At 36.1% G+C, this 21467-nt stretch overlaps 4 protein-coding genes across 6 annotated transcripts; 2 read left to right on the top strand and 2 right to left on the bottom strand.

Moving 5' to 3' along the window:
* Window positions 1-1437: 1437 nt before the first annotated feature.
* LOC117789493 (odorant receptor 74a-like) lies at window positions 1438-2820 on the top strand. The gene is made up of 4 exons (XM_034628521.1): window positions 1438-2313; window positions 2378-2473; window positions 2527-2709; window positions 2770-2820. Exons 1-4 carry the CDS (start codon window positions 1438-1440, stop codon window positions 2818-2820), a joined length of 1206 nt encoding a protein of 401 aa, XP_034484412.1.
* Window positions 2821-3565: 745 nt separating this feature from the next.
* On the top strand, window positions 3566-4732 carry LOC117791628 (MICOS complex subunit MIC19). The gene is made up of 3 exons (XM_034631436.1): window positions 3566-3619; window positions 3715-3878; window positions 4024-4732. Exons 2-3 carry the CDS (start codon window positions 3764-3766, stop codon window positions 4566-4568), a joined length of 660 nt encoding a protein of 219 aa, XP_034487327.1. The 5' UTR covers window positions 3566-3619; window positions 3715-3763; the 3' UTR covers window positions 4569-4732.
* Window positions 4733-6011: 1279 nt separating this feature from the next.
* LOC117790780 (alkaline phosphatase 4) lies at window positions 6012-10149 on the bottom strand. Its single transcript, XM_034630337.1, has 3 exons — window positions 9697-10149; window positions 7546-7787; window positions 6012-7481 (listed from the first exon to the last, which is right to left on the bottom strand). Exons 1-3 carry the CDS (start codon window positions 9857-9859, stop codon window positions 6123-6125), a joined length of 1764 nt encoding a protein of 587 aa, XP_034486228.1. The 5' UTR covers window positions 9860-10149; the 3' UTR covers window positions 6012-6122.
* A 1584-nt stretch (window positions 10150-11733) lies between these two features.
* Window positions 11734-19274, bottom strand: LOC117791977 (serine/threonine-protein phosphatase 2B catalytic subunit 1). Of its 3 annotated transcripts, XM_034631922.1 has the most exons (12): window positions 18839-19260; window positions 17389-17720; window positions 17204-17315; window positions 16082-16227; window positions 15770-15987; window positions 15013-15106; window positions 14639-14764; window positions 14487-14568; window positions 14128-14202; window positions 13836-13920; window positions 12406-12503; window positions 11734-12344 (listed from the first exon to the last, which is right to left on the bottom strand). In XM_034631922.1, the coding sequence occupies exons 1-12, from the start codon at window positions 19056-19058 to the stop codon at window positions 12034-12036; spliced, it is 1899 nt and encodes a 632-aa protein (XP_034487813.1). In that variant the 5' UTR covers window positions 19059-19260; the 3' UTR covers window positions 11734-12033. The 3 variants fall into 3 exon arrangements, 2 of the variants coding, with proteins under 2 accessions (XP_034487813.1, XP_034487814.1); XM_034631923.1 differs by lacking the exon at window positions 14128-14202; XR_004618125.1 differs by lacking the exons at window positions 11734-12344; window positions 12406-12503; window positions 13836-13920; window positions 14128-14202 and having other exon boundaries at window positions 14639-14760; window positions 18839-19274.
* Window positions 19275-21467: the final 2193 nt, after the last annotated feature.

Raw genomic sequence — 21467 nt, 5'->3', positions numbered from 1 at the left:
ATAAAAAATTATAAAAATAACCTCGTGTGATTTTCCTTTTAACATATAAAATGCAGTAAGCGATTTACTAATGAACTAATTAAAATATGATAATAACTTTAAAATGAAACTAAACTACATAATTGATAATGAACAATATGTGTATGTATGCGAAGTCCATGCGCCATAAGCAAATAGAACATGTAACAAATTAAAAATAAAAACAAGTAAAAGAAGTTTTGAAAATTTTGTAAAATTAAATATATATGTATAAGAGAATAAAAGTTTTGACTTAATTAACACTAAATCGAACAATAATCGATATGTATGTATATGCGATATGAACATTAACAAACCACCAACAGTGATATAGATACAAAATAACCACGATAAAGTTCATCATAATAATAACAAATTTAAAATTGAATCGTAAATTCGTAAATCGCACGCGCCACTAACACAAGCAACCATAATAAGAAGAATAAAAGTTTCCCCAACATCCGAAATATTTATTCTAAATGTATATTATTCTTATTATTAGAATTATTATCATATTGAAAATGTCGAAACTAGACAGACGATCAACAAATTTTCAAAATCAAATATTTACGAAAATGTAGAACTTCATTTTTTAAAAACACAATTTGACACACAATATGTTCAATAAAAACCTTCAAGTCATTTCACAAATACAACTCATAAACTCAAATGAATAATATGGAAAATCACAATGAATGTACTTAAGTCGTACTAGAAGCAAAAAGGGTAACAGTATAAATAATTAGTAATCCGAAAAGTAACAAATTGCAACAATATTAGATACAACAAATAACAAATAATAGCAATGAAACAATAAAATGAGCAAAGGACATTTACTCGTAATTGTATGTAATTAATTGTCTACGAAACAAAAAACACGAGAAAACGCTAAAATGAATAAAATCTATGATTTTGAAAACAGTTTAACATGGCTTTTATTTTGTCTCAGCCCTTTTTCTAGGTATATATAGTATATGTAAGAAGTATCAGATCTGGAATATCTGTAAATAAATTAAAATGGAAAATGGATTAATCTTGGATTCTTTTAGATATAGCTAATACATTTAGTATATTTGATCGAAATTAAGGTAATGAATAAACCAGTAATTAGCTAGAAATGGACAACATTATTAACTTACAGAAAATTATTGTGTCATAGCAGATGTTTCTCATAAAAAGGAATAAATAATTGGAAACACAATCAAAACTTGCAGCAGTCATTTTGAATGCAAAAACTTTGTCCGACTTTGATTTCCCCAAGAATATATTTAGGAAAGAAAGAAGGGGAGTCCTGCATTTCTCCCTGCTAATAGACATGACAAAGAACGTAAATCAATTGTATTCAAAAGGTATAAATAGGGATTTTTCATTTAAATTTGCACAATTGTTATTCGGAATTCTATTTATTCAGTCATTGCGATGCGGTATCAACCACGCCTAGGAAACGGAGAGCTTGTGAAATTATCCTGGTCATTAGCTTTGTTCAGGTGGACTAATCCTGGAATGTGGCCGTTGGACGATAATACAACTGAAAGAGATTGTTATTTAGATCAAGCAATAGTTGTCTCCGGATTTCTGGCTTTTTGCATCCAGGTTCAAGGGGGCATACATTATTTGTTCAATAATTACCGGGACATGGACAACTTCTTTGCAGCTTTATCACCCGCTTTACTTCAAACTGAGCTGATCATACGCTTTATTCATCTGGCAATGCACAAGGATCCGTTGAAGAAGCTTCTTAAGTATTTCTACTCGGAGATCTATGTGTCACAGGAATCAGACCAGCGTAGTTTCAGACGGATCAATCGACAATTGCTTGGACCGAAATTGATAACAATATTTTATATGGCGACATTGTTAAACTATTTCTATGAATTCGGGATGAACATCATGGCCGGTCGTCGAGAAATGCTCTTTAAGCAAGCCTATTTCTTCGATCATAGGAAACTTCCCATATACATAATACTGATTAGTATCAACTTCTGGGCGAGTTTGTTAATCGTCACGATGGTCTTTGTAGATCTCAACTTACTTGGAGAGCTTTTAATGCATCTAAATGTTTGCTATCTGCAACTGGAAAAGGATTTGCGATCTGCGGCTGAGCTTTTATTGGGATCGAATAAAACCAAAAATATTGCAGCAAAATATGGTGAAGAGCTTATAAAAGTGCTAAGTCGCAATATTAGTCTTAATCATTTTGCAAAAGAGATCGAGAAACAATTTACTTTTCGACTCTTTATTACATTCAGCTTCAGTTCCGTTATTCTCTGTGTATTACTTTTCAAATCTTACCAAGTGAGTCCACTTAAGCATATTCAGGTTCATTATTTTTCCTTGTTCAGCCTGTATATTTTCATAGAATCCGGCAGAAAACATGATCTTCATCTTTTGGTTCATAGCCAAGTTTATTGAACAACTCTCCTTTGGTTATATCGGTTCAATCCTATATCAAACAGTGAGTGATTCTTACTTTTTTGGGTTAATCTGTATATTTTGCCACTTCGATAGACGAATGCGTTGGATATGATGTACTATTGCGGAGAATGGGAGCAGATTATTTATAGTTCGCATAATATCGAGGAAAATGTGAAGCTCATGAAGCTTATCGTATTATCCATGCAGTTAAACTCGAAGCCCTTTTCCCTCACAGGTCTGAATTACTTTCGTGTCACCCTACAAGCTATCGTAAAAGTGAGTTATAATTATTCACAATTTGTTCGAATGTTATATAAACGAAATGTTTTTCACTAGATTTTACAGGGCGCATTTTCGTATTTCACTTTCCTGGCTTCAATGCGTTAAATTCTAAGAACAGTAAGTCCACACGAGACGAAACAGGCATGAGATGCCTTTGAAATGCTTGGATTATTTTATCTCGAGGAAATTAATGATTTCATATTTAAGAATATAAAAAATAAATCACTTTAAGTAGTTAAAAAACTCACAATTTTCCATATTGTTTTATATTAATAAAATAGGGCTACATTTGAAATTTGATCATTTTTACTCTCGATATTATCGAATGTCACAACTATTGATTGGTTTGCAGCTTTGACCGTTACAGTTCTAAGTCAAGCTTAAGACTCTGCACTAAGCATGGTGGTGAATTGGCTAAGACTAAAATATATATGAACAATAGTCAAATTTTTTAAAATTAGTTAATTAAGAATTATTATGCTATCTGTTAAAAATAAAAATGTTGATAAATATTTACAAATATTTATACAATGAACTAGCTAAGCGACATACAGGAATTTAATTCGCTCATTTAGTTCAGTGACTCGATCAATCGAACTGATTCGGAATGACGTAAACGTGCGATAGTTTTCTCTCGAAACTGTTTCCGGTGAGAAATAGTGACGGCGCGCCGCACAATTCAAATGCTTAATTATTTTTTTGCAATAAATGAAAAAAAAAAAATAAATATAAAAAATTGAGGTAGATGAGGATTGAATTAGACAAATACCTGAAAAAACTGATGTCGCATCGCGACTTTAGCTATTTTTTCGATGCTTCCAGCTATTTTTTTTGTCTAGAAAGTTGGCAGCACTGCTGATTCCGAACGATTGATTCGATAGAAAAGAACTCTGCGAACGAAAAGGTTTATATATTTATAATTATTTAACAAATGCGAATTGTGCATTGCAAAATATATAAATAATGACACGGAATTGTAATTTTGTATCCGTTATGCAGGCTTCGACATAAAAAGGGCCAACAACGACAACAGAGCAGCATAAACAACATGGGCGCAAAACAGTCGCGTGAGCCACGTTCCGTCTCAATGGAGAATCCTGCAGGCGTCCTGGATATATCCGATGATGTGGTGAAGCGCCTGAAGCAGGGTATCACACAGCAGGGTAAAGTTTAAACCACATACAAGCACTTGTGTGGCACTGGCCCAGTTAAGAAAACTGTTTGGCCAAGTGTTATGCAACAATTGTCAAATGGCAATTTATTTATATGTTTAATATGTAAAATAACAACAACTCTGTTGTTTTGCAGCTCGCGAAAATGCCGCCGTTGCAGAGGAGTCGCAACCGGCGTCGAAGCCACAACAGCCGGCCAAGAAGGCGCCTGTAAAAGCCGCTGACGGTGCTGCTGCTGCAGTTGCTCCTCCTCCAACAGTTGTGTATCAGAGTGCCACGCCCATTTATGTGCAGGGAGGCGGACAAACCATTAGCGCTGCCGATGTGCAGCGTCAAATGAACCAGGAGCTGCTAAAGAACGATGAGCTGTGGAAACAGCGCATGACGAAGCTGGAGGAGAATCTAAAGAAGACAAACACCATCATGGAGACGGAATATGCGAATGCTGTCGAGGGTGTACATAAGCGTTTTGTGAGCACTGCTGCAGCGCATAAGACGCCACCATGCCAAGATCTGAAAGCACAGCTCCTAGCCTGCTATCGTGCGAATCCCGGCGAGACACTCAGGTGCATTGATGAAGTGGCCCAGTTCAAGCAATGCGTGGACATGCATCGCATCAAGAAGCTCGACAGTCAACCGGAAGCGCCCAAGGCGACAGTGCCAGTTGCCAAAGCTGGTTAAAGACTTGTGTGTGTTGACTTATCATTTGTTTTATTATTTGATTGCTCCTGTGCATCTAAAAGCCTTCTGGGATCTGTATAAAGAACGGAACTTGCTATGAAACGAGCGTGTAATTGTGAACAATAGTGAATTAATTTAATATATATAAAGAAGATGTAATTAACTATTGCCTATTTTTAATTGTATCTGAAAATGGTATGTAAATCAGGTAATAACACCAGAAACGTTAACCGAAACTAACCGTTTCATTTTCAGTACCGGAACTGAAACCGGAACTGAAACCGTAACCGAATGAAACTTGTTTGTCAAGAAACGAATACCGAAACGTACCGGTACGGTTGTGGTTGAAGAGTTGACCGACTTTCAGCTGTCATAACTTGATCAAAACTGAACCGATTTTTAAACGGAATGTCATTTTGGTCATGAGTTGGCCGCTAAATTCATTCTGTATTAAAATTTTGTTCATTTAGAAAAATTAATTATTTTCGACCAAGATTCGATTTTGATGCTAAGGGTCCCCCCTTTGAAATTTTGAAAATTCAAAATTTTAAATCTCAAGTTTTCACTTTTAATCAACTCCTTATATCGTAATTAGTATAAAACAACACTTTAAACTTGATTCTGAGACCTTTCATTTTTTTGTAAAAAATCATGTGAAATTGAACCAAAATTTGGACTTGTAAGGTGGCTAAATCCGCAGTCTGGTCAACTTCAAACTGTCATAACTTGATCAAAACTGAACCGATTTTCAAACGGGATGTCATTTTGATTATGATTTAGACTCTAAATTCATTCTGCATTCAAATTTTGTTCATTTGGAAAATTTAATTATTTTCCACCAAGATTCGATATCGATGCTAAGGGTCCCCCCTTTGATATTTTGAAAATTCAAAATTTTAAATCTCAAGTTTTCACTCTAAATCAACTCCCTATATCGTAATTAGTATAAAACAACACTTTAAACTTGATTCTGAGACCTTTCAAATTTTTGTAAAAAATCATGTGAAATTGAACCAAAATTTGGACTTGTAAAGTGGCTAAATCCACAGTCTGGCCAACTTCAAACTGTCATAACTTGATCAAAACTGAACCGATTTTTAAGCGGAATGACATTTTCATCATGATTTGGCCTCTACATTCATTCTACATTCAATGATTTTTAAATTCGTTATATAATAATTTTATTCCTCTGGATCTAGATATTTATTTCGATGTCATATTTATTATAAAACGACATCTTTACATTTTAAAATGTTTCAAAATTGATTTGATTTGATTTTTTCTGATACCGCAACCGAAAGACATAAACTGAAATAGACATTTTACCGAAATAGTTATTTCGGGACGTACCGGAACCGAAACCGTAACATATATTTGTTTTGGTTTGATTCCCGGATGTAAATACTTCCCTTTAAAAGAGTAGGTTCCATTTAAAAAGCATCATTTGTATAACTAAGTAATTTTATTATGTTTAGCAAGTTAACTACAAACCCGTAAATACTATACAACAACATACATGCACTCATACACATATGCCTAAGGAATTGTGGAAGCTCAAAGCGTGTTAGCGATCAGGAATGCGACCAGAGAGAACATTTCGAGTGTCATTGTGGCGGCGTTGCTTTCCACATTGTTGCCGTGCTCTGGCATTAAGCGATGCTTGCAGGAGTCATCAAAGTTCTTGGCAGGACCCATGCAGCCGGCATAGCTCATCACATAGGCCAAGTAGTTCTGCTCGAAGGCGCCGCGCACTAAACTGGAACCAGGACCGCTGGCAAAGACAATGACATCCTCACCGCCATGAGTCTCATCCTTGAGTGCCAGCGTGGCCAGGTGACGGTATGTGGGCGACTCCACATCTTCCTTGCTGAACTGCTTCAATGGCCTCCATACGTTGGAGCTGTTCTCTGGTTTCGTGTCATTCGCCAGATGAGCAAAGTAGCCGGGTCCGTTGGCATAGGTAATCGTCTCATAGACCATGGGATCTTTGGGCTTGTGAAGATTGGCAGCGCCCAATATGTCGGAGCCGCGTTCGGGATAGCCATTGAAGGTCACCGAATGCGAATGATCAGCCGTGACCAAGATGAGGGTCTCCTCCGAGCTCGTCATCTTGAGCGCCGCCTGCACAGCCAGATCCAGTTCGTACACCTCGTGCAGAGCAGCGCGAGCGTAGTTCTGATGATGACCCTGATCGATGCGTCCACCCTCCACCATGAGCACATATCCCGCCGACTGGGAACCGCGTTCCAGCACACCAATGGCCGTCTCGGTCATCTCCTGCAGCGACGGCTCGCCCTCCTCCCGTGCAATCGAGTAGGTGATGTGATTGTTGCGGAACAGACCCATCAGATGATCCACCTCCTTGACATTCACTTGCAACAGATCCTCGCGAGTCTTCACCAGTGCTGCAGGTGTACTGTCATTGGCATGTCGCTGCAGCCATTCCTGTGCCAGATTCCGTTGATCACCCCTCGCACAAATGGTCTCGGTGGCGCCCTCGAAGCGCACAGTTCGCACCTCGCTTTGGTTGAGGGCTCCCATGGGTGACAGACCGCCGCCGAGGATCACATTGAGCCTATTGCCAGGTGCATTCTCGACCAGCTGACGTGCAATGTCCGCGTGTATACCGACGGACGCCTTGGGCACCTCCGTATCGCATTCCCAGTCACGGTGATAGATGCGGGCATAGGTGGCTGCTGGCGTTGCGTGTGTTATCCGGGTGGTGGTCACAACTCCAGTGCGTTTGCCCTCGCTCTGTGCCCAGTCCATGATGGACTCGAGCCGTCCCTGGCTGGCGTTCACCTTGGATCGCGTCGTATCCATGCCAATGGCTCCGTAGTCGCTCTTAGCACCCGTAAATATCGCTGTGGCCGTGCCCGCCGAATCCGGCACCTGTTTATCCACATTGTAGGTCTGTCGAGTAAACAGTTGGTTGAGAATCGAACCGAGTCGAACTTGTTATCAGCGGATTGCTTACCTTGGCCAAACCGGTGTAGGGGAAGTCATCGAACGAGAGCGTTTCCTCCTCTCCATGGCCATGTTTCAGGTACTGTCCCTTGTAGATGCGTCCAGCGCTGATCGTTGACAATCCCATGCCATCACCTATAAAGATGATAATGTTCTTTGCCTTCCGTTGATACGAGTTTTCCTTTGCGGACTTCGCCTGTCCAATGATCTTCTCCAGCTGCTTTAGACCCACTTTTCGCCAGAATTGTGCATCTATGGATATGGAATTGAGTAAGTCACGGTCAAATTTACTACAACGTACTAAAGTATTTATAACTACCCATAATTTTTAATTATTTCTAGTGAGACCTACTTGGCACTCGCCTCTACTACAGATCATTTCTAGTCTCAACCGCTATTACTAATTATTTAGATTTATTTTGCTATATAGTCATCGTAAATATCTGGAAGTCGCTCGTTGAGCACACAAGGCCCATTAGAAGCGTTTCCCCATTTCAGTTTCAGTTGGGACCCATAAGTCAACCTCCCCGATGTTAACTTAAATATATTCCATCTCTATTCTATTTGTAATCTGGGGTTTACTTGGATTTAATTTGATGCAATTAACTAAGTTTGCCGCACTTAAATTTATTTATTACGGTGGGCTATTTATACACTTTAACATGTCTGACAAATCTAATTTCCATATACAAATTTATTGCTGTTTTATTTATTTTATTTTCAAAAAAAAAAAAGACTAGACAACTTATTAATAGAACTAAATGAAGAAATCCCTAACTTCAATTTTAATTAGAGTTTTCTTAATTTCAAAAATTATTTTGATCAAAGTTCATAGAATAAGTTTTATTCCACAAAAAAAACCTCTACACGAGGTAAGAGTCTAGTGACGAAAGCAATTTCTAGCCCCAAAATTTCTGATATCCAATTTTGTGACGAACAAAATTCAATTTAATCTAAAAATTTTAAATAAAAATATAAATTAATAAAAATTCATAGAATAAGTTTTATAAAAGAATTAAAAAAATTGTATAAAGCTTCAACTTTAAAGTGTAAGTTGTATGGAAACTCCTAGTCGATCACTTTATAACCTATGCTTAATATATTTTTGTTTATTATTTAGTATTTTGTTTTGCTGATTATAACAATTCTTCATTAGTATTCGGTTGGTTTTGTCTGAGACCCATACGTCACGCCCCCTCCGCCCAAAAACCTCGACACTGACGCACGTTACAGTTAAGTCGCGTTGTCGGACTGTTAATTTGCATTGTCAATGAAATCGAAATAATAATAATTAGAGGCTTTCGGGCATACCTATTATAGTGTTAGGTTCTATCTGCAATTAACACTAAAATTGTTAAAATGTGACGTTACCCGACTGAATCTAACACCTGTGAAACTGTTTAAAGTGTTCTAATTAATTGCTATTTGTACTATTTGATTGCCAAATGTTTGGCATTTGGTTAACACGCTTTTCGCTTTTTTGTATCTCAATTAAAAATTGTTGTTGCCAAATTGAAATGCTGTCAGCTCTAAATTGTGACAAGATTTGAGAATATTTGATATATAATCTGTGAATGCCACTGTAATTGGAGTTTGAGTATCTATTTGATTTTTAAATGACATATAATTAATTCTCTATTTGATTTTATAATGCAGGTAGTTTTTTTTTTATAATCATATGATAACAGGGTTTTCCTATACATTTGAATAATTTCATTCGGAACTGCACTTCGTACATTTTTAATTGTCTATTAAAAATGACACTGGCTTTTTTTAATAAGAATGCAACATGTGAATAAAATACTGAGATATTCGGCGAGATTATAACGAATCTTGTTGCATTAAAGTAACTGTCAATTGTATCAACAATCATTAATAGCGATTGTATTTTTAAGTAGATATTGAAATAATTAAAGATCTGTACTTGACACAAGTTTTACACTCAAAATAGACCTTGAAATTGTATGTAAATAGAAACATTTTTGTTGCGGTTGGGCAAATAATATTTTTTGTACAATTGCATAATTGAATGCGAGTAGTTAAAGTAGAACTAACACGTAGTAAATATGACAGTTGAATGCGCCATTAGCTCAGCTTGTAGAAGTTCTATTTTCGTAATACTCGATGCGGAATGTGAATATATCGTATTAAAGGAAAGTACCTTCCAACACGCTGCCTTTGTCCTGTTCAGCCTGATCGAGCTTAAACTCCGGTCCAATATCACCGCCAGCACTGAGTGTCTGGATCAGCGGAGGAGGCTGCACGGTTGCCGTCCAGGTGCCGAGAAAGAGGCCACTGAGAATCAAGAGAACAAGTGGCTGCATCTTGATTTTAGTTGAATTGAGAAGGCGACCGAATTAAGTTTATTTATATCACAGATATGATTTGTGGATTCGTTGAAAGTGCTGGACACTTTTTAGCAGTCCATTAAACTGTGTTTCTTTATTCTTCAGAATTTGAGAATTTGTGAATTTGAGAATTAGCGACTTATCACCGAGCTCCCGTCTACTGTGGATTGTCACAACTGGCGACTGACGACTCAGTAAGCCCTGAAGCGCCGTTATATGGAAGCACGATCTATTGACTACCGCCTACGATCATCGGCTGTGCACGAAGTTGACACACGACGACGATTCGAATCGGTAGTACGAGTACTCGTGTATATACTTATATTTTGCGCACATGCAATAGGTTTACCTCCATTTCCAATTGCAGCTCAGATAAACCCATTAAACAGAAACTTATCGTCTGGTCCCCTCCATAAAGCATCGTTCATTTCGACACATAAATCTTTATACGATGTTTACACAGTTTACAACTTAAGTTAAGCATGTGCCAATCCGTTGAATTACGGCTTCAATAGCACGTGAATCTTTTGCCGTCGGCTGCTGCCCGTTGACTGATTTCTGTTGTTTTTATCAGTTGCTTAACGGATGTCGTATCTCACATTCGTGATGCAGATGAATTTATTACGAGTTAGCTGTCACTTGTTTAGTTCTTGAATTGATAATACTTTTCTATATGACGGAAGCAACACAGTGCGTATGCGTATTGTTTGCATTCTTCGAAAATTAAGCAACATTTGTGTATCTTTGGCTTATCTCTGTCTGCAGACCAAAATCACCAAAATACAGAATGCCAGTTCAACCTCGGTCAATGTCAACTACAATAATTTTCATTCGTTTATGGGGCGCCAAGTATAAATTAGTATTACACGACTTTGACTTCAATCTTAATAATACAATAAAATTGCACGTCTATTTAGCTTGATTATACTCGCAATATTCTTATAAAATTGAATCTATTGTAGTTCTTTTTTGACTAAACTTTCAGAACCAAATACAAATTTAGTTCAACTCTTTTGTACTAATTCATAAATCGCTCAGCTTTTGAATATTTGGTTAGTTTGTTTATAAACGTGATAGTTTGGGCTTAATATACTAAAATTTAGTTGTGTCTCAGTCTTATCTTAATAGTCGGAATTTTACATTTAAAGTACGTAAATCAGTAATCATTTTGTTTCTTTATTTGTTGTGCAGTCTCCGCACATAATTGAAAATATTTATGCATATTTTCATCATTTATTTTTATATTTATATCTCACAGCTAGGATCCGTGTTTAGCTTTGATTAATGACTAAGTTAAAATTTTTAATGATTTAAGCTAAAATTTGTCTTCTTTATTCAACATAGATTTTAGCTGATTTTAATTTTATAATAGCTGTATTATTGGCATAATGATTGTTGAAATAAAAAAGTTTCTATTGTTTTAATTTAATCAGGTACATGCTTTCTAGTGCTTACTGTAGCTTTTAAGGGCTTAGCACTTACTATCTGCATTCTGGCTGCTCAGGTTTTTAATGGACACTGTAAAAGCGAGGCAAACAGAAAAGCGAAAAAGAAAAACTTCAATTCGAATTGACGCTAAGTAATGATAATAGAATTATTATGATTGCCGTTTACTCTTGGTTAATTATTACAGTGTACTTTTTTTTTATGACTCGCGTTTTTTTCTTGTTGATATGTTACGCTTGACTTGAGCTGCTGCTCTGGCTGCTAACTGTTAAGTTGACAGCTGTATTTGGCATTGGATTGTCTCCCTGCCCTCCCCCAACCCTGGAGCATTCAATTCAAATATTAAGCACAACCCTCTCCGCTATTGTATCTTTTGGTGCGGGTCTGGCTAAGAGCTGTATAAATATTTTTTGCGCTATTTGCCGTCAGGTTTATTAAAAATTATTCATGTCACGTATAAATTTTCACTAGTATATATATATATGTATTACATATGACTTTGGTTCTACAGATAGAAATTTGACGAAAGGTTTACACTTTTGACTATAAAAATTGCAAGTGAATTTGGGGTATGAAATTTGAGCTAAAACCAAAAACAATTATGGGAAATACAGTAAATAAATCAGATAATTTAAACTAAACTGAAAACGAACTGAAAACAATGACTAAGATTATCCTCTCCAGTCTTCAATCCTTTCAATTGACTATGAGAACCGCTTCGATGTGTAACCGCTGCGAACATTACTCGTGGTTGCCGATCTAACGGTGGTTCGGGTCGATTTTGTCAGGGTGGCATCGCTGTCAGCGGTGCTGCCATTGCTGTTGTTGTTTTTAGCTGCTGTGTTGTTGTTGTTGTTGTTGTTGCTGGTGCTTGTGCTGGTGATGGTTGTGATGCTGCTGCTGCTGGCACTCATTGTTAGGGGTCGACGTGGTGGCATTCGTTCATTGACTGCATCCAAACCCTTTGCCTCGGCAAACGAGTGAATTTGTGAGGACGCAGTCAGTCCTTGCAGAGCTGCCAAAAAAAGCATATTTATAACGATTTTAATATCCTTACAGCTCTGAGAATAACTTACCCTCCTTGAGGGAATCACGTCCACCAGAGAGAGCGCCCATTGGCAAGGCGCCCGTTGGCGTCAGTCCCTTCAGTTGCAGCACACTCTCCGACTCTTCCCTGCAAGGTGTTCAACAATTGAATTGCTTTTTTTATCTCATAAAGTGTCTTTTATATATAATGTACGAACTTTCAGCGTTTAGAAATCAGTTGAAAAATTGCTAGCCCTTACTGCGAAAAAGTTGACAAATTTCCAATTGTCATAACTTAAAGAAAACTGACCCGATTTTCAATCGGAATGCCATTTTGATTATGATTCGGTCTCTTAGTTTATACTGCATTTAAATTTTTTGCATTTAGAAAATATTATTATTTTTCGACCATCATAGCCATGGTTCCACGTAAATGGTAAGGGTCCCCCCTTTGAAATTTTGAAAATTCAAAATTTTAAATCTCAAGTTTTTACTTTTAATCAACTCCTTATATCGAAATTTGTATAAAACGACACTTTAAACTTGATTCTTAGGCCTTTCATTTTTTTGTAAAAAATCATGTCAAAATATGGAAATATTTTGACTTGTAAAGTTGCTAAAGCAGAAGTGTGACCAACTTCAAACTATCATAGCTTTGGCAAAACTGTACCGATTTTCAAGCGGAATGTCATTTTGATCATGGGTTGGCCTCTTTATTCATTCTGTATTCAAATTTTGTTCATTAAGAAAATTTAATTATTTCTCGACTATCGAAGCCATGGTTCTATGTTGATGCTAAGGGTCCCCCCTTTGAAAATTCAAAATTTTAAATCTCAAGTTTTTTCTTTTATTCAACTCCTTATATCTTAAATAGTATAAAAGGACACTTTAAACTTGATTCTGAAGCCTTTCATTTTCTTGTAAAAATTCATGTAAAAATTAAGATATATTTTGACTTGTAATGTTGCTAGGTCAAAGGTGTGACCAACTTCAAACTATCATAACTTTGGCAAAACTTTACCGATTTTCAAGCGAAATGTCATCTTAATCATGGTTTGGCTTCTAAATTTATTCTGCAATCAATTTTATTAAATTTGTTAAAAAAATTTTATTGCTCTTGATCTAGATATTTACTTCAATGTCATAATTATGATAAAACGACACCTTATCATTTTATAATGTTTCAAAATTGATTTGGTGTACCGTTACGTACGTTACGATACAGAAACCGAAAGAAGAAAACTTAAATAGAACCTTTTACCGAAATAGTTGTATCGAAACGTACCGAAATCTTAACCTTTATTGGTTTTGGTTTGATTTCTTAGAAATAACTTTAATTTCAAAATAATGATAAATAAACTGGCTAAAGTAAAGCAAATGCAAGGCGCGGATGGTAAACTTCAAGCACTTTTGTTTTTAAAATTTTAAAGTTCGTACACGCCTTATCAATGACCCAATATTGTGTTGAATCTCTGCTTACCTTAGTACAGAAAAGACACGCGACATTTTGCCAATTGCCCGTATTTTGTTACGAATTATCTCCTTGCGTAGCGCCGACATGGAAGCTGTGAATTCAAAGAGCTCAATTAGTTTCTTGTCATTATTGTGGGCTTATGTGTTTATGTATAACTAGGTGGCAACTCTGGCTGCTGCTCAGGCAAAGCTTTATTGCGGCAAAGCTGATCAAAGCTATGCAAAGCTCTCGTTAAGCTCTTGCAGCGTCGGCAACGGCAGCGGCAACGGCAACGGCGTCGGTTCAACACTGAGCTTACCTGGCTTACTGGGCGTATTATTGTTATTGTTATTATTCACGTTCGCCGGCACGAGCACAATTTTCTTTCGCAGTTCTATTACGCTCCAGCAGATGGGGGCGTGGTTTTGTTTGAGTGGGTGGTAGTGTAGGTAGGTTTGTTGTAGTTATAGTTGTTGTTGTTGTTGTACATACATAGTTGTTGTTGTTTTTTGTTATTACATAGTTTGTGTACAGATTTAGAAAATAGTAAGTCGTTTTAATATAAGATTAAGTTGTAATTTTGTGTGTTGTACTTTTGTTACGTATACGACACTCATACACCCACAAACACACACACATACACATACACATACAAACAGAGGAAGAATCAATACATACCTTCCTCCAGTTCATCATCGGGACCAGCGACGAGTTCGTCATCTGAGCAAATGTTGAGCACATTGACCAACATCTCAGTCACCTTAAGAAAGTCAGAGGGGAGGTGGAAGATTAGTTATAATACACTTTAGTTATTGGGGGTTAGGGGTTACCTTCTCGCCGACAAAGGGCAACGACCAGGTGAATACATCCATGAAATTGGGCAGCCAGTAGGGATGTGGCGAGCAGTTGAATTGTCTTATGTTCATCACGTTGTTCTCATACTTGAGCACAGCTGCCTTTTGTCAAATGTTTGACAATGGATTTTGACAATATTTCGTGCGCGTCGCATTGCGGCATCAAAAGTATGAAAAAAATAGGTAAAAAGAAATATTTACGGAAAGCACTCGTGTATTGAAAGCCATAGAAGAATCGTGCAGTTTATGCAGCAACAGATTTGCGTATGCATTTTAAAAATAGACCATCGAGAATATATTTCAATATACAAATGCAAAAAGTAAAGTAGATCGTATTGGCCAACTCATACCTTGTTGTTGTAAACATCCAAATAGTTTGGCGCCGAAAAGATGGTGATCAGTGAGGGAAAGCCGGTTACCTGATTTTTTCGATACATGCGATAGCTACAAATGAAATATACATTTTTTTAAAAACCTGAATACTGATAAGGGTATAAATTAGAGTGCCTGTATTTAAAAAAGAAATGGTAAACAAAATTCGTATTCTACGGAAAATTCTCAGATGTTCTTACCAAGAAGCCATAGTTCTAAATCTAATTATAATTTAATTTTTTTTCTTTACAGTTCATAATTTATATTTTATTTAATTTTATTTTTAATCTTTAACTTGATTTTTATACTTGTTATTTTTTTTCTTTGCCGACTGCTTTTAGTCGTGCATAAATAAATAAATAAATAAATAAAATAAATTTGTAGTCCCCGAATTTTGAGTTAAACAATTTTGTGTTTTTGAGTTTAAAAATATGACTCTATGTAATATGATTTTAAATAATTTTGAAAGTCCTGATCCTTACGTGAGTTTTAATACTGATCTTATCAGTAAAAAACATTAAAGATATGTTAATAATAACATGATAACAATTTCGAAATAATACATTTATCAACTCAAAAAGCGGGAACGAGGAATTGATTTTAGAACTATGATTTCTAGGTGAAAACATCTTAAAATTGACCCAAAATTACTAGCTTGGTTTACAATTTTTCAAAGTTTTTTTTGGACCATAAAAAACGAAGCACCCTAGTATATACATATACATTTTTACGTACCCTGCATCCTGCGCCTCATGCGCCCGCACAATAGACAACAGATTGTTCTTTTGGAGAAACTCACAGCATGCCGAGTAGCTGAAGAAGTAGGAACAGCCACGCACCGAGTTGTGGGTAAAGAATTCGTTACTCTTCTCATTACCAAAATCCTCCAGCGGATCGGACCACAGCAGATCACACATGGGCCCATAGGCGGGTGGCTCCCTGAAGCGATTCAGCTGCCAGCAACAGAGCCAAAAATGAAAACCAAAACAAAAATTGACAGACAATTGTAAACATTTCATCTCGACATTCGCCTGCCAAATTTATTACCGTCTTGATGTCGTCGAGTGTGAAAATCTCTGGCGATAACCCGCCGTGAATGCACAGAAACTGTTGGTTGAGCAGCGCGGCGAGGGGCAGGCAGTCGAAGGCTTCCATGCAAGCATCGTAAATACTTTCCGAGTATTTAATAATGCCTGCAACAGACACACAAACAGTGGGGCAACAAATGCATATATAGTAAATCAAAATAATGAAACCGAAAAAGGTGGTTGCATTTTATGCACTTGTGGTTTTAAAAAGAGCCTTAAACCAATAATTATCAAGTGGCGAATTGTGAAGTGGAAAGCTCAATTATATCTTCTTTTTTGTTACTAAATATTTTAAATTATTTGAAGCTGCTGTTCAACTTTTGATTAAATAAAAAAGCTAAAAAAAAGTGGCTACGCTTCTTCTACTTGTTGCAGCTTTTTAAGGAACATTATTTAAAGCTATCGAGTGGCAGATTTTGAAGTGTGTACTAAAAATATAATAGGTGAAACATATGATACATCGATTATATTTTCTAATAAAAACGATCATAAATGTTTTGAATTATTTAACATTGAAATTTAAATAATTTTGTTTGAAAAAAATGCTTCCCTCTGGATCGTGGTTTCTATTTAAATACAAAGTCTCCTCCCTTTAAAATTTCGAAAATTCCAAATTTTTAATCTGAAGTTGCAACTTTTAATCAACTTTTTTGTCACAATAAGCATAAAACAAAAATTTTAATTTGATTTTGAGACCTTCCTTTTTTTTTTAAATATCAAAAATTTTGACTAAAGTTACTAGGTCATAAGTTGGACCAACTTCAAACTGTCATAACTTTACGAAAACTGAACCGGTTTTTAGGAGGAATGTCATTTTGATCATGTTTTGGCCTCTTATGTTATTCTGCATTTAAATTTATGCAAAGAAAATATGTTTTTAGAATATTCAAAACGAAATGGTTATTTCGGAACGTACCGGAACCGCAACCGGAACCGATATTTGTTCCAGTTGAATTCCCTGATATGAGGCTTTTTTCATTTTCATTCTCCAAACTTGTTGCTATTTGTTTAGTATTTCAAAATTATAACTTCTTACTGTTATCTTATACTTAATACGACAATAATTGTAAAGGCATCTTACACTCTTGTTTAAAGGTAAAGTATTCCGTTAGGTGACGACACTCGTGATTGCCGCGCAGCAGGGACAACGTATCGGGATATGTGATCTTCAGGGACCACAGATAGAGTACACACTAAACATCGGATGGGAGAGAAGTAAGAGTACATGTAAGTCAGTCGTACAACTCAGCTGGCACACTCACTTACCTCTATGCTGAAGTAGCCTCTGTCCACGTAGTCGCCCAGAAAGAGATAACGTGTCGTGGCTGGCGGTCCGCCCACTTCAAAGAGCTTGACCAGATCAAAGAACTGTCCGTGAATGTCGCCACATACCGTGATGGGTGCCTCCACATCGATCATGTTCTTCTCCTCGCGCAGCAGGTCAGCACCCTCCTCGATGATGCGCAGGGCGACAGATTCCTCGATGCGACCCTCGAGCAGAAAGTGCTGACGCAGTACATCAAAGTTGGGCTTACCCGTCTTGGGATCGTCGTATACCTCGGACATGGTCAATTTATGTGTGGGCGGCAGTGGCACATCTAAAGCGACAATGCAACAACTTCATTTTCATATTAAAATAAAAATTGCGTATACGCAACGTGTGTAACGGCAATATCTGTGTAACAGCAAATTATCGCCAATATTTGACTTGGCCTAGCTGCCAGATTTATGAGGTACGCAAATACTCGTATGCCCCATGTGGATTCTGCCAGCGAATGCACATGAATTTTCTACGCTAATTACGAAAATTTTGAATGAGTGAATATAAAAGTCGAAAATTGATTGGCACACACAAATACAAACACACACACACACACACATGCACACACAGAGGCAGACACGACGGCTTGCACACATTTGGATTGTCATAATCTCAGGGAAAATGTTCGAATTTTAGCGCAATGCGCCAATAAAAGTGTAATATATAAGGCATATGATGTTTATTATGGCTGCTTAAATATAAATTAATTCAATTTTATCTATCAATAAACCGCGATTTAACAATCAACGCATCCGTATAATTGGATAAATAGCGAATCCCCTTAATATCCAATTATATAAAAATATATTTATCAACTGGGTCAAGGTCATAAGTAGCTGCAATTCAAATGGGAACAAATTGAGGAAGGACTTTTGTTCGGAATACTAAAATTAGGAATAAGCTGGAAATAAGTAAAGAATATATTTTGATATGGGCCAACTATGTGGCTAAGAATATAAGAAACAGATCTGTAATATATTTAGATAATATCCTATGTAGCATAAAAGTGTCTACAATTCTAAAAGGAACAAGTTGAGGTGGAAGTGTGATCTGGCATTTGTATATAATAAAGAAACTTCCTTATGAAAATGAATTTGAGATAGAATGATTTATGAGATGAAGATTTTATCGCGAACTTTCTTTTATTATACTTATACTCAATAAATGTAAAAGCCAATATATAAGAGATATAAGGGCTTCTAGACTGATTAGTAAGTTCGGTAAAAATGAATAAAAATTTTGAATTTATCTGCAATCTGATGTGAGAAAATTGAATTCAATAAAGGAACGACAATTTTATTATGAAAAAAAGTTTCATAAAAGGAAGATGCTAAGGAAATTGATTTGATAAGAGTAATGTAAGTACTAAGTTCTAATATAGACATCAAACTGTACCATCGACAATGCGCTCCCTGGTTTTTGAGTATTGCATTTTCTGTTTGTTCCCGCTCCCCGTCGCATCTGGTTTCGTTGTTGCAGCTATGCTGGAGACCTTTTTGGTTGCTGTTGTTGTTTCTGTTGATGTTGCAGATGATTTGGATGCTGCTTTATCCGAGCTGCCACTTTTGGCCAGCGACGATTTTCTCGTGAGCGAACTTCGCGTCGATGTGGACATGTTGTTGTTCTATTATTTGTCTGGCTTCTGTTTTTATTAATTTGTGTTTTTTTTTTAGATTCCTATGTATATGTACTTAACTGGCCGCTGATATAATTTTTGTATATTTTTTATTTTGGCAATTTTGTCGAATTTTTATTTTTTTGCTTTTTTTTATCACTTTTTTAATATAAATTTTATGAGACGAAATTCTTGTTGTTGTGCTTTGGTGCTTTGGTGCTGCAGACAAAAGTTAGTAGCGCTAAAAATTAGAAAATTATTTGCCTTTGGCTGAGACAGCAAGACAAACGTACAAACATGTGTGTAAGTATATATTGGGCAATAAATAAAATTTGTTGTTATTTGGCATATGTAGCTTTTTATTTATTTATTTTTAGCCAGGCACTAGCAATACTAATAGAGACAGCTCCTCGACAATGTGTATTAACACACACACAAAAACATACACAGACACACACACACACACTGAATATAAATGCCAAGCAATTAAATTTTCAATTTTGTGCAATTATTCACAAATTTATTAACTTTTCACTTGGCAAAGGGCAACATTTTAGTTGAGCCGTAAAACTTGTTGACACTTTGTACTAATTAGAAAGACACCAAAAAAGATATAAAACACAATTCTAATATTAATTATATAATATATATTTGAAATTTATGTATATCTTTTATTTATTTATTTATGCGTTTCGTCACACACTTATCGCCGTTGCAGCAGCTTATCCTTGTGGGCTTTTTATTTGACGCGAACGCGGACTGGCATTTCCACCAAGTTGGCGCGTCGTGATTTCCCTCGATACTGAAAAACTGAGCGAAAATTTCGGGCACAAATATTTGCAAAACGACTCGCCAAAGGCAGACAACATCAAAGACACATTAAAAACAACGATCAACGCATCGACAATCGGCGAGCAGGCACTCGGCTTTTTGCTCTGCGATTTCCGATCTACGATCTGTGATCTCCGATCTGACGAGATCTCTGCCCCGAGTCCAGTCTCTCCCTTTGCAGCTGCCCTTGACTGGCTGCCTGATCTCAGTCCCTGTTAAAAATAAAATATTCTCGCCAGTCTTTAGCATAAGAATTTCATGTACCAACTGTTTATTTATTGGGTTAATGTGACACACGCGGTTTAGGTTTGTTGTTGTTGCCTTGTTAACTTGGCCTCCATAAACATGTCCCCCCGCCCTCCTCTCCACTCTTCTCCAAAGCAACATCCGTTGCAAACAGTCGACGCTCTCAATTGTTTTTCAACTTGACCGTGAGTAAGATATCTCCGGCAACGTCGTCCGTCGCTCTTTGTCCAATGTCCGTTGTCCGTTGTCTGTTGTCCGTGATATTGTGTATGCCTGCTCGCTCAGAAATTAGGCGCCAATAGGTGGGTGTCGCTATAATTATAAAAAGTCTTGACTTTGTGCGCGCCTCGTGCAAAAATATATATCCTATATGCATACATACATGCTCGTACTAAGACTTTGCTGCCTCTCGTCTTTTCTCAAACAGATCACTTGAAATCTGTGGGTTAAATGTTTGACGAGCTTTTGAAACGCGGGTCGTATAATTGAAAAGCCCAGTTAATTTAGAATTAAACAATACAATCGGTTTTCTAGGAATATATAAATGTATTATTTCAAAATTAAAAAAAAATATATTTAAAACATATTAAATCTAAGACATTAGGGGTGCTTAGAGTGATAGTTAAATTTATGGTTGAATTTTAAGAATCAACAAAATTACAAAGAAAGATTTAACAGCTTAAACTATATTACCCAAAATTTGAAAAACCATTTAAAATGAAATTAAAGTTTAAAGAGAAAAAATTATTAAAACGTGTAATTTTAGATCAAAAGTAAATAAATTAAATTAAAAAATAGAATCTACGTGATCTCCATATAATTTAAAAATTAGAAAAAATATATAAAACATATTAAATCTAAGACAATAGAAGTGTTAAGAGTGATGGTAAAATTTATGGTTTAATTTTAAGAGTCAACAAAATTACAAATTACAATTACTCAAAATTTTAAAATCCATTTAAATTAAAATTAAAGATTGAATAGAAAAAATTATTAAAACGTGAAATTTAGATCAAAAGTAAATAAATTAAATTGAAAAATATAAACTACGTGATATCCATATAATTAATATTATTGCTTCGGCTTTTTATTTAATTTTATTAGAATAGAGCTATGCAACTTTTACGAAGAGAAACAACATAAGCCGAAAAAGCGTGGCAATATTTTAATAACAATTTGTGAGGGGAACTTGTTGTTGAGGTTGTTGTTGTTATTTTTGTTGTTGCTGTTGCTGTTGACAGATCTTGATGGTCAATTAATATGTATTTATCTTAAATGAATATATTTTGCTCACGATATATGTATTCATTTCAGCGATATTTGCTGACAACC

This window comes from Drosophila innubila (genome assembly GCF_004354385.1).
Source record: "Drosophila innubila isolate TH190305 chromosome 3R unlocalized genomic scaffold, UK_Dinn_1.0 2_E_3R, whole genome shotgun sequence".
In the NCBI taxonomy this organism is placed as follows: Eukaryota; Metazoa; Arthropoda; class Insecta; order Diptera; family Drosophilidae; genus Drosophila; species Drosophila innubila.
Note: the sequence above shows the minus strand (reverse complement) of the source record. Positions and strands in the feature narration are given on the sequence as shown.